This window comes from Eulemur rufifrons, chromosome 29 (genome assembly GCF_041146395.1).
Source record: "Eulemur rufifrons isolate Redbay chromosome 29, OSU_ERuf_1, whole genome shotgun sequence".
NCBI lineage: Eukaryota > Metazoa > Chordata > Mammalia > Primates > Lemuridae > Eulemur > Eulemur rufifrons.
This window is the reverse complement of record NC_091011.1, coordinates 48,012,501-48,025,820: the sequence shown is the minus strand read 5'-3', so window position 1 is coordinate 48,025,820 and position 13,320 is coordinate 48,012,501. Positions and strand designations below refer to the sequence as shown.

The 13,320-nt window shown below is 35.7% G+C and overlaps 1 protein-coding gene across 1 annotated transcript in view; it reads left to right on the top strand.

Moving 5' to 3' along the window:
- CDK14 (cyclin dependent kinase 14) overlaps positions 1 to 13,320 on the top strand; it is a 521,120-nt gene that overhangs the window by 317,337 nt on the left and 190,463 nt on the right. The window contains exon 10 of the mRNA XM_069461904.1: positions 8,223 to 8,316. Within this exon, the coding sequence (XP_069318005.1) occupies positions 8,223 to 8,316 (94 nt within the window). The remainder of the gene's footprint in view (positions 1 to 8,222; positions 8,317 to 13,320) is intronic.

The following is a 13,320-nucleotide window of genomic DNA, read 5'->3' as shown; positions in this document are numbered from 1 at the left end:
AACTATTTAAATTTTCATCTATTTGTCATATTTAATCCTAACATGTTTAATTTAAAAACTGTTTCAGAATTTTAGTAACCCTGTGAAATCAATTCAAACTTTGGTTTTATTACTGTTTTATGGTTATTTTAAACCCTGTAAAATTAATTGAAGGTGCTTGGTTATTTTCCCATGCTGGATGTGGTGGGTAGTAGCACAGGGGAAAAAAAAAAAAAAAAAAAAACACCTCTAAAATCCCAGGGCAGCCCCCTTCCCACAAAGATCTCCCTTATATAATATGAATTTCTTCATTCATTCATTTATTCATTTGTTCATTCAGCAAAACATTACAGAATGGCCAGACGTTCAAAGTGAAAAAGACCTGGTTCCTGCCCTCAAGTAGCACCCACAGCTACTGCATTGCACAACTCCAACAGGCATCGTTCACATTATAGTCTATGTGTCATTTCCAGCCTGCACAGAAATGTTCCAGGGCAAGTCTTTGAGAACATGCCCAGAAGCCCACAGATTTCACAAAAAAAAGTGGACCATGAGGATTTATAATGAAAAGGTTTTCCTTGTAGGTCTTGCATATATCATGAAAGATATCAGTTGTCAAATATTTTACTGTCAAATATCAGCCATCCAGTCATGTATCTTCATAGTTCCCATTCCAGCCTTCTTAACCATAGTCTGTCAAAGTCTAGCTATGCCATTTGATGACTGGAAATAAGTATATCAACTTAACCTACTATAAATTGAAGTTCAGAATTCTTTTTATAGGGGGATAATTTATATGAAGATTTTAGCAGTGGTTTCTCTTCATGATGTGTCAGGTATGGTTTCTTGGAAAAGATTGCTTGAATGTAAAGAATGCTTTGATCTTTAAGATAATTTACCCATGAACAATGTTTTTCTAATTTCCTACATTGTTGCATGAGGATTAATACATTTGCTGAGAGAAGCCTTAAAATGTAAGGCTTGTTCTGCATCAGCTGTCACATAAACAGAAATTAAAGATGTGCAAGGCTTATCAATTTGTTTTTTGATGATCTTCCTGGTCTATGCTTATTCCTTGGAGAATTGCTGTCACTGGTAGTATTTTAAATGAATTATCAAATGGAACTTCTCTCTTCTTTCATTGTTCCATAGTACGTGAAATAATATTTCTTTGCTATTCAATGCAATATTATTTTGTAGTTCCTTCCCCCCCACCCCCCCACGGTAGTCCTTAGTTAGGGCATTTCCTATTTACATTTTTGTATTAATTGTGACTGGTTTCTGGATGTTACCAGTCCGAATATTATGTTATCTGTATAAGCTGAGGTTATTATTTTAAGATAGTCTCTCTAGAGTCTTCATTATCCATGGAACTCTGTTTTGAATTTTCAAGCATTTTTAAACATGACAACCATCTTATTTTCAGTGTGCCAGCACTGGTGGTCGACTTCAGTTTTCTAGGATCCTTTTACTGTGTTCTGTGCCCAACCTTCTAATTTTGAAGACTTGATTTCAGTTTTATGGTCATCCTTGCTAGCATTGGTGTCTCGTGGAGAGAAAACAAAGTTGATGTCTCTATTTCCTCTTTTTCAATCTGACAGGGCTGACCAAGTAAAGGACACACTGTCCTGACTAGGGAGGCGGCCTGGCACAGGAAGGATGGCTGGCCCAAGTTCAGGGGATGCGCTTCCTAGTTCTGGGACTGAAACTAAGACATTTAACATCTAGTACAGATTCCTTACATGTAAAAATGAAAACATTATCTCGGGTATTCGCTAAGGTCCTTCTATCTTTACATTTTAGTATTCAAGTAAATTGTACTGCTGACCCAGAGGTTTCCATGGAGACTGCTGGAGTTCCTTCGGAGTGTCTTATAAATGAAGTTAGGGTTTAGATATTTTGTTGAAATTACTGAATTAATTTTTCTAGTGTTTAATTTCGTATGGTAATATTCACTCTAAATCAAATGCCTTTCTCTGTGGCTGTGTGCACTCCTCAGACTAGTTTATGCAATTCATTCATTCATTCATTCATTCACTCACTCACTTTAAAGATATTTATTAGACACCTATTTTGTATGGCCAGTATGTCAGGTCCTGAGGCTACAAAGATGAGAAGCATCTCTTCTTACCTTCCACGTTAGAGGGCAAGACAGCGTGGTGAGCTGTAACACAGGTATTCGCTTAGCACAGTGGCAGCTCAGAAGTGAAAAGTTATCCTTGGTTGACTTAAGGGAGTGAGGGGAGGCTTCACGCAATGGTAATGCCTGACTTGTCAAAGCCATCTTTCTTTGTTGACAGAGCTAGGTTCGAAGGACACAGAGATCATGCCATGGACAAAGATATCACGAGGGGGTGAAACAGCTAGTATTTGTGGATTGGGATGGAGGATAGGGTTTGGGAAGCACATGGGGAAAAGGGAAGGAAAGGAGGGAGGGGAAAAGCAATTGGAGATCAGAACGGAGGACTATTTCACAGTATTAAGATGTGACAACATGGATATATGTATAGTAAGGGAAAGGCAAGGGTTTCAGATGATTCCTTGGTTTCTGGCTCAGGTAAGTGGACCAGAGAGCAAAAGTATAACTTTGCCATTTCATTAAAAATAATAATAATAAATACACACACATATACTACTTAAAGTGCATGAGCAAAAATTATCATTGGAACATAAGGAACATTTTTGCCAGTTGGTACTTTAAGATGGTGAGGGCTTCTTGATCTTCCTTGTTAGTCTCATTGCATATGTGGACCCTGGTGAGGGGGCTCTAACCCACTTGCCTCGTGCCTCCCCCAGGTCAGCAGCAGACCACCCTGGGTCTTTACTGAGCCTCATTAGCTCCTGTATTTCATCCTTTACCTTTGTCTAATTTTTATTTCGATATACTCAATTTGTAAGCTCAACTTCTTAGAGATATAATTGTGTTTTATAGTTGAAAAATAAATCTTAATGTTTCCCTTTATATAAAAAGTTTATTGTTTTAAATTGAATGTTTTCTAAGATGGGCTTTTACCCACAATCTGGGGTTTTGTTTTCATTCCTTGAGAGCAAAGTACTCCATAGTAGTATTTGACTAAGATATATTGTGCCTATCTGTGCCTAATGAAGCACTAACCGTAGTAAATGATGAGTGGCAGTTTAATCAATTCAGTTCCTTCAGTAGTCACCAAGGGCATCTGGAATGTAATTTTTTAATCTTTCACTTTTCATATACTGCAAATGCCAAAATGAAAAGATCACATCTGTTATATGTGATTTTTTAAAACAGATTATAGGGAAAAAGTTGCTTTTTAATTTTTATCTTTTAGAAGCTGACCCCCTAGGGAACAAAATTCTTTGGTCTTTTTACAGAAATTTACATTCCTTCAGAGGATAGCAAGATAAATAAATGCCTACCTTGGTGCATCAGATAATTGTATAATGGTGTGTTTCAGTGAACCATGGCTAAATAAAATTACCTGTTAAGTTAATTAATGTGGAACCTTTCTGAGCTAGTATTGCATCCCTATGAGTTAATTTTAGATTGTGTTTTGCATTTACTCTAACTTATTTCAACAGTCTGCTGTTGCTTTGTTGTTCCTTTGGTTGGAGCCCAAATACATGTTCAGAGAATTAATATGAGTTATATGCCTTTCAAAACAGAATTACCTAGATTCCTTTAGATTTGTGCTCCTCCATATCTGACTTTGAGAACAGCAGCATGAGTATGGCTCAGAAGCTTGTTAGAAATGCAGGGTCTCAGGCCTCAACTCATACCTAGTGAGAATCTGAATTCTATAATAGCAAGATTCCCACGTGATTAGCGTACCTATTAAAGGATGAGAAGCACTGCTTCAAGTTGTCGTTGTTGTTGTTGTTTTTGATAGATACATAGGCTTTGAGGACATTTCTGGTGCCAGTATAATGTTAAAAGGCAGAAAGACAAAAGAACTGACCTCCAGTGAGTTATGGTTCTGTTCATCTGCTTGCCTCCTGGCAGAAGCAGCTTGACACTGCCTTTCTCTACAGCCCTCTTTCCAAAGAGGGCTGCATTTGACAATGCAGATTGTTCTGAATGGCTCTAAATAATTTTCTGAACTTGCAAAGATGCCTCTTATAACTTTCAGTTAGGGAAGTCTGTATAACAAGGGCAGGTCTCCACCCACCGTGATAGTATAGGTTGGGTGGATCATGGTTTCCTCCGCACAGATGGGAATGCACAGGTGTGCATGATCCCTCCTGGGCTTTGCTGGTAAACGCTGCTACTTTCACTCTCTGCTTAAAGCTATCTGTCCCACGGAATCCGAAGCCTTGCTAACAAGTGGATGAAATTCAGAACTAAAATCTAGGAGATGTTTTCTGAGATTTTAATTGCATCATATTTTAAAATATTAAAGTCTTTCTGCATTGTCTACTGAGATTAAGCCAAACTTTTGCCTTGAGAATTAGGGAAGAACAGCAGTGTTTTATTTTTTGATATATTTTGGGTAAGACCAAAGTTAGATTAATGTCAGCTAGAGAAATAATAACCTTAGGGTCTTATTTTTACACTTGTTCATATGAGATAATAATTTGTTGGGTTAATTACCATCTTGTAACAATAATGTCTTTATAAGAAAATGTACTGGGTACATTCTGCTTGCAATATCATGTCAAATGCTGATATTCTTTGAGTGTATTTGCTGATGGATGTAATTAATCACTATTTTGGTTGAAAGATAGAATGTTACCCTGCACCATAAAATCCCAACTGACTTTGATAAACAAATACATACATTACATTGCATGTTAACTGGTAACTTTAGTGACCTAACCCTATTTTATTCAGGTCTAATAGTGTTGCCATATTTCTGTAACCCCTTTCATTCATTTTCACCGTATCTTTAAAAGTAAAAGACCAAATTCTCTTTCTGAGAAAGGTAATGGTGGCTAATACATTTACAAGTAAATAAATAAATTACAGTTGTAGGAAGAATCCCAGGGAGCATGGAGTTAGGGGGACCTAACCCAGTCTGAGAGGTCAGGAAGCCCTCCCAAAGAAGTAACATTGAATTTGTTCCCTACTCTGATGGAGAAGAGTTCTTACTCCTTCCCTGTGAATTTCATTTTTTCTCTGCATTCCAGATGCCACTACCCCTGTGCCCGATATATAATAGTTCAGATAATTTTTTTCGTCTTGAATTCCTTTGCCATAGAGTATATATATCGGTTTTCAAATACTTTCATATGAAACTTTAGTTTGCTGCCCAAGTTCTTTAAGGTGGAACCTTAACTGACATTTCACATTCTCAGCCTGCAGTTCTAGACGGCTCATGTTGCTTCCAATGAAAAATTTATCAAAATGTACAGAGGTATTTTTGTTTTGTTTTGGTTTTTTCGCCATATAGGGAAAACTTAAAATGAATTGAATTGTGATAAAAAATCATTCATATACCTGAGACAGAAATTTAGAAATTTTGAATTCAAAAAAATTGAAAAATGTGTGAGGCTAGGTGGGTATGTATATATTACCTTACCAGATAACTAATCCTAAAATAAGAGTTGACCATGATGCATCCTATGACACCTTTAATTGTAAACTTTTATGACCAGTTCTTATCTTGAAAAATTTAGATTAAGTGGGTAACAATTACATAATTATTCAAATTTCAAAAAGAAGCAAAAAAGGAGACATTTGCTGGCATAAGACTACATAGTACAAGTATAGTGCTTAAGAATATGAATTTTTTCTCAGTAAACCACTCAGTGCAGTCAACTTAATGCATTGAGAGAGGGAGCATAGCGCTAATGGAGGGTAGAAAAAGGAGGAAAAAGGGAAATAGGCGACAAAACAGTACCTTTATATTACATTGAAGAGCTCTATTGCTATTTGGCCATAAGGCAGCTCCAATAATACAGAATAATACAGAATTCTTCTATATTAATATGTTGATATGTTTTATATATCTACCTTTTTATTTTCTTGTACATTATATTTTTTTATAAGTACCTTAAGTATAATTCTCCCAGCATCATTAGTACACACTCAAGCATCTTTGAGCAAGATGATGTCATAGGAAGCATCTATTAGAAAGGAAAGTCCAAGTCCCTTAGCCAGCTAAGCAGGTAAGAGCCTATAGAAATTCTGTATCATTTCATTCCAACTGAATACAATTGAAGCATAGATTTATCTTTGAATCATTCTCAGTATCATATTAATGGAGATGATGTGGACTAAGCATAAGATGTGGTAAAATAAATTCTGTAAATAGTTTTGACAGTGTCATATCACCCTCCTAGCCAGCTTAGCTGTGTACATATGGGGGTGGCTGTGGCTTCTGCTGGGGCTCGTCACACTTGCAGCTTGTGGTGGGAAAGATGAAGGCTGAAAGGTGGAGAACAGAGAGTATATGCTGAGTGTGAAAAAAGAAGGTGCAGGTAGCTATTTGAGATCCAAGATATTTATGTAAACTTAAATAAGAAGACAATAGAAATATGGGTCAGTAGTCTTAGAATTCTTGGCAGAAAAATTTGGAAAACCACCATACTGGAATTATGTTAATAAACATGCTTAACTAGACATCTGAAGCCCCCATATTGTAAGCATATTATTGTATTTTAATATGCTAATAAAATAATTCTCTCAGATACCTATGTTATCTCTCAAATCTAAAATGAAAACAACTTTTGTTAAAACTCACTGCCTAGGACACTGATTTTAAATTAGTTCTTTACTACTTAAATGAAATTATTTTTTATGATATAAAGGAGGATTTATTTGTTTTTAGTCATTTTGACACTGTATACCATTGGAGTTTAATTTGAATAGAAATTATGTGCTATAATGGGGAAGAGATCTCTGCAAATATATTACTTCTTTAATTCAAAACATTGTTTATATACAACTGTGATAACAACCAGGGCAGCTGCAGCAAAGTTGGTCACTTGCCCTTAACCCCTAGGGTTCTGAAATAAGTTAGAGACATGAGGGTTTGCTCTCCGTAAGTTGAATATGAGTGCAACAATTGAAGAAGTGTCCCAATGTGTTCATGGTTTTATCAGAATACTTGCAGGAAACATAAACCCATTCAAAATAGAGTTATTAAAAAAACCTAGAGAATTTCTAGGAGGTAGAGAGGTCTAGAAAAGACACTGGATTATCTGAACATCCAGAACTCCAGAAGGCAAGAAAACCAGGTCAATTCAGGAGACTTTGTCCACAGGAATATGTGGCCATTCATGCTAGTTCTCTGCCATTAACGTGACTTATCCCATATATACATGCTAGTGTCATACCATCCTTCTCCCTTTGTTCTCCAAAGTCCCAGCGGAAGTTCTAATCAGCTCTCTGCCCATGCTCTGGATTGGTTGTTCTGTTGGGTTAGGCACAGGCTGCTGTGGTCTGGGAGCTAAGGTTTTCTGGTATGCTGGACTACCTTGCTAGGTAGGAACTGTGAGCATGGGAGATTAAGCTAGGAGAGGAGGCTGAGCATAGTAGATGACTACTATATTGAGTGAGGGCTTAATCAATAACCTCATAAGGAGAGCAGTCTTGTCTGCAGAAAGATTCGTGGAGGAGATGTATTTCAACAGGATTGTAGAGGTTGGGTTCGATTTAGATATCAAAAGCAAATAGGTGAAGAAGGAGGGTATTCTAGGTAGTGAAGCAATGTGAGCCAAGTTGTATAGGTTTATGTTTCCCACTTGGGTACATCACTGGCTCAGTGATCCTTGGTATAGCTGCCCTGAATCATCTGAGCAGCCCGTGTCAATGCTGGACTCCAGCTAGATTGATTGAAACAGAATCTCTGGGCTTTGTGGTCAGAACATTTGTAATTTTTAAAAGTTCCCCAGATGATTGTGATGCAGAAAGGATTGAGAAGCACTGAACAGCTAGGGACTAGTCTCAGTACACTCTGAAGTAGTTGAGAAAAGATGTTAGAACATGACTGTGGAGACTCTTCTGTATCAGGCTAAGGACTTCTCAGCTGTATCCTGTAAATCAGGAGAGCCACCGGGATTCACTATTTTATTGGTGTCTACTGTTTTCTGAGCCCAGTATAGTTGCATCTATTTAGAGATCTTTCAGGGCAGGGCAATAGACAGTGGGGGTTGGGAGGGGGAAGCTGTGGGATCTAGGTATATGCCACACAGCTCTTGGTGCTCATCAAGAACATCATTTATCCACTCACTGCTTCTCCTCTGTAGGAGAAAACTAATTCCAGATATAGTTTTCTAAGCAGAATGTGCTGAAGCTTTGTAATGATTCTTTCTTCTCTGTTTAGGGGAGTCGGCTGCATCTTTGTTGAAATGATCCAAGGAGTTGCTGCTTTTCCAGGAATGAAAGACATTCAGGATCAACTTGAACGAATATTTCTTGTAAGTTCTTTACTGAGCGCTTCTGAGGAAAATTAGTTTTTAATTAGTCACTTAGGGACAAATTCTACAGTGGTCTATGGAAAGTAATTTAAAGCAAATTTATCTGTTGTCACATTTAGTTCTAACATATTTTTGGACTTTTGAAAAAGCAGAAAATTAGTTAAAAATTGTGTTTTTAAACTATTGTACATGAATAATGTGTGAAATGATGAGAAATAGTAGGATATGAGAGGCAGTTTAGAGTAATGGGTTAAAAATGAGGATTCTTATTCCAGCCTGGGCAACAGAGCAAGACTCTGGCTCTGGGAAAAAAAAAAAAAGGAGGGCTCTGACAGAAGAATTCCAAGTAATTTATATAGATACCCACCCTTCCTTGACTGTGGGCTTTGATTGGTAACTTTTTTCCAAAAAACAAGGCATGGAAAGTGGTAGGACAGTGACGTTACATGGAGACACCAGACGAACAGTACCTGGGCCGGGTCTTCAAGGCTGGCATCATCGAACATAAGTCATGTTGGTAGCACGTCCCCTTGATAAGATATGTTGAGAATGGTACTTCACTTCTGTGGTCTTCCTCCCCAAACCGTAACCCTAGTCCAATCGTGAAGAACACACACACAAACCTAAATTGAGAGGCATTCCACAAAACACCTGACTGGTACTGCTCAAAACTGTCACAGTCATCAAAAATAAGGAAAGTCTGAGAACTTTTCAAAAACCCAGAGGAGGCAAGGGAGACATGACAACTCAATGTAACATGGTCCCTGGATGGAATCCTGGAACAGAAAAAGCACATTCGGGAAAACTAGTAAACTCAAAATGAGGTTGTTTAGTTAATATCTGCGTACCAATGTGAGTTCCTTAGTTGTGACAAGTACATCCCATAATGTAAGATTTTAACAAGAGGGGAAACTGGGTGAGTAGTACACATGAACTCTCTGTATTATGTTTCACAACTTTTCTATAAATCTAAAACTAAAATTAAAAGCTTACTTAAATTTTTAAAAATCTGAAAAAAAAAGGTCCAGTGTCAGATTATTTGGATTTAGTTCGTTGCTCTGTTAGTTTTTAGCTATGTGACATTGGGCAAAGGACTTATTAGACCTCCGAGCCTTAGTTTTCTCATGGGTGAAACAGGGATAATAATAGCACCTATCTCATAGATTGCTTTGAGGAATAATTGGCTTAATATACATAAAGTACTTTTATTAATAGAACTATGCTTGCATATAGTAAATACTCCATAAATGTAAGTTGTCATTATTTTCATTACATCATTTTTATTCAGTAAAATTTCCACATTAGCTAATATTCATATAAACCTATTATTTAAAACATGAAATCAGAGCTAGAAAAATTAAGGTTTTTGTTAAAAGGATTTAAACTCTATAGTGTGATAATTAATATTACCATACATTTTCCTTCTTTAATAAAATTCTTGTATGAAATCAGAGGCATAATTTAGTATGGTTCATGCCAAGAGATGTACTTATTGGATTATCATTCGTTTTAGTTAAGCAAGGATGGCATTAAAATATAGCTTTCATATTAAGTGTAGCCACTGCAGTAGGAGCAGTAGGAGGTAGTGATATAAACTGAGACTCTATCACTACTGCGTTCACCTTGATGTCAGCAATAAAATAAGAAAAGGAGACTGGGCAGACACTAGGAAATTAAAGCCCATGTGACTCCACCTTGTAGTACCACGTATCCCTGTGAATCCCTGCACACTAAAAGCAAATGGACAGACAGCAGAGTCCCTAACGTAGAAACCCTCTCAAAGTGTTGTCCTGTTGGTTTTTTTCTTCCAGAAGCCATCTGTATCCACTTTCTTTCAATTTTATTTTATTTGATATCTATAAATTCCCACACATAAATGCTAAAGTGATTTCTTATGATTATAAAAATAATATAGTTTTATAATGGAAAATTCCCACAATGTCAAAAAGTGTAAAAGCTAAAAAAAAAAAATCACCCTTTGTGCTACTACCAGAGAAAAATCACATTTAGTGTTTATGTGTGTGTGTTTATATATATATATATATCTCCTTTGTAGATATTTTTCTATGCACATTTAAAAAGATTGAATACCTTGTATACCATTTTGGAACTAGCTGTTTTCACTTACCAGTTTCTAATTAACACCTTTCATTGAAACTTCAGAAACCTATCATCATTCTTAATGACAGGGGAGTGTTTCACTATGTGGATGAGACATTATTTACCTAACCAGCCCAGTACTGATAGCTTGTTTACAGTTTTTCAGTATAACAGAGTGCTGCCAGAAACATCTATTGCATGGTATCCCATTAGTTAATGATAATTCTTAGAACTGAAAGTCCTTAATTTAATAAAATTTAATTTTCATAAATTTATTGACTATTCTTTTACATTCATCCCTTTGTCTATACTCATGAAACCCACTCTTCTCCCTTTTGCCAAGAAAACCTCTTACTGACTTCATTGGGATTGTATTGAGCCTATGGAAATAATATAAAATTGAGCTTTCCCATCCAAGAATAAATTATTCATTTTTATAGCCCTTAGCATAAGTGTACAGTTTTTATACTCTACTATTAATATATTTTGATTTAGTCATTTTAAATAAATTTTCCATAATAATTTTCTTAAAAATATAAGCTTTTCTATATATTTTGTCATTGGAAAAACTAGCATGAGAGGGAGTTTTAATGGGTTGTAGTTTGCATCATTATAAAGTTTTATGCAAAAACATATCTCCCAATATTCAGCATTTTTATTTATTTAAAGCTCAAGTGTAAGTAGCATAATAATACCGCAAAATTATATTCTGAGAATAATTTCACTTACTGTTTCACACTCTGAGTAGCTAGTGAATAATAATTATTTAATATATAACTTTGTCAAGTTACTGATTTGTTTTATGCTAAAATCATTACTTTACTTGAAATCAGAAAACTTCAAAGGGGAATCATACAGAAAGAAATATCTGCACTTAAATATTACTTTAGGATGAATTTTAAATTTAAATTTCCTTTTAAAGGAAAGAAAATGGTTATATAAATGAGGTATGTTATATAGCAATGGAACCAAGAAAATGAGTTTCATGAAAGCATAATTTATTGACATAGCTTAGTCAAAGTTTTCATTTGAAATATTTGTACAATGTAAGTAATTTCCAATGGGTAATATCTTGTCAGATTGCTTCCTGTAAAGAGATTTTGCTATTATTTCTTAATTTTCTGGCATTAGTTTCCTCATTTTATGGGTATTCAGAGACCTTTGAATTGTGACTAGGCTTTTAATAAGTCAGAGAAATAAATCATTGTAAATTTCCCAGGGGATTATTGATACACTGAACCATTGTTTGCTTGTTAGAGCACAGAGACCCTTAAATACAGATAAGCATCATGATTGATAACAATATATCTTTATTTACTATAGTTATTTTACATGTGTAATGCTTTTTACAAGTAAAATGTCCTTTGATAATTAGGAAGTAAAGATCATCTATATGAAATTGCTGCTTTAGAATTAAATGATGTTATGTTTTACCCTAAAGAATTAGACAAAACCAGATAAAGACATTAATGTTATCTTAAATATTTTATTTTCTCCACTGAATTGTTTAAATTTGCAAGTGCTAGCTGTGTATCACATTAAACAAGCAAACTCTCTCAGGACTGGTGTGATCATTGGAAGAGGAAATTTTACAAACCCAGTACAGTTAAATCACTGAGAAAAAATGCTTTTCCTCCGTGACCTTTTCTATCTGATCTGAAGGGGAATGACTATTAAATCGTGATTAAATCCACTTTAACGGGCTTCTAATATAAATTGCCAGAGACTCTTTTCTAAAGTGGCAGTTGTATATCTGGCCTCTGGTAGAGCATTGCCAAGGAGATAATCAACTCTGAAAAGTCATGAAACATGGGATTATTTGGTTTGTTTTGTGTTTTAATACAAGGATTAAGTCCATTCATTTGCCTGTGAACTGCATATAGAAAGGTGGTTAATAACTTTGAAGCACAAAATTAATAGTTTGTTACCCAAGATAGCTAATATAATTAGCTCCCACACACTGAGTCTTTATAAAAAATGTGAAAGGCAACAAAGATCAGCTAATAAAAGCCTTTATATTTTTCTTTCTAAGGCTTTTTTTTTCTTTTTCCCCTCTTTTGGTGGAAGGGAGCAGTTCACATTTTTAACAAGTCCAATGAATTCATTTCTTGAACATAAAAACTGTGTTCATATATACAAGATGAGCTGGCTATGCTGCAATCTGAGATTTCACCATTAAATCATTTTCATTGAAATTGTGATGTGCATATGCAAGACAGGAAGGAAAGTGATGGAATTTTGACAAATTATATTCAAGATATTTTGAATTGCCAGGTGAATAGGCACCTATTTCTTTGAGCAACGACTGTACTCTTAGGTGGAAAGAGTGATTTATTTTTATTTCTTCAGCATTTCCCATCTTTTAGTGTGGCATGATATATTCTATTCACTACCATTAGTTGCAGAAATAAGGAGCAAATGTATTCATCCAGTTGAATATATATTCAGAGTGACAAAATCACAACTAATAAAAAAATTTGTATTCTAATCATATTGTTCCAAATTGAAAAAGAAGTCTACTTGGTGGAAGCCTGGAAGTATGTGTCTCTCTCACTGCAAAACAGCTGAACAAATGGCAGCGAGTGCTAAGAGTGCTTGCACAGCTGTTTGAAACCTTTGGCAGATGCCGCTGGGTTTGCATGGCTCATAGCCCAATGTACAACAGCCATGACAAGAGGAGCTGGCATGATTTTGTTTTTCAGGTCTGTTCTTTTTCTGCCTTTGAATGTTGCTAACCCTGACGGTCCCACCTTTCCCTGTCTCCTGGGTCCCCTGGCTTGCAATGAAATTCATCCACCACTTGTTAAACTATCGTACGTTATTTGATTGGTACAGTTGTTAAAATACTCCTCTTCATCAATTTATGTCATTCAAAATTTCAAAGTAAGTGTGTGGGGGGGGCAC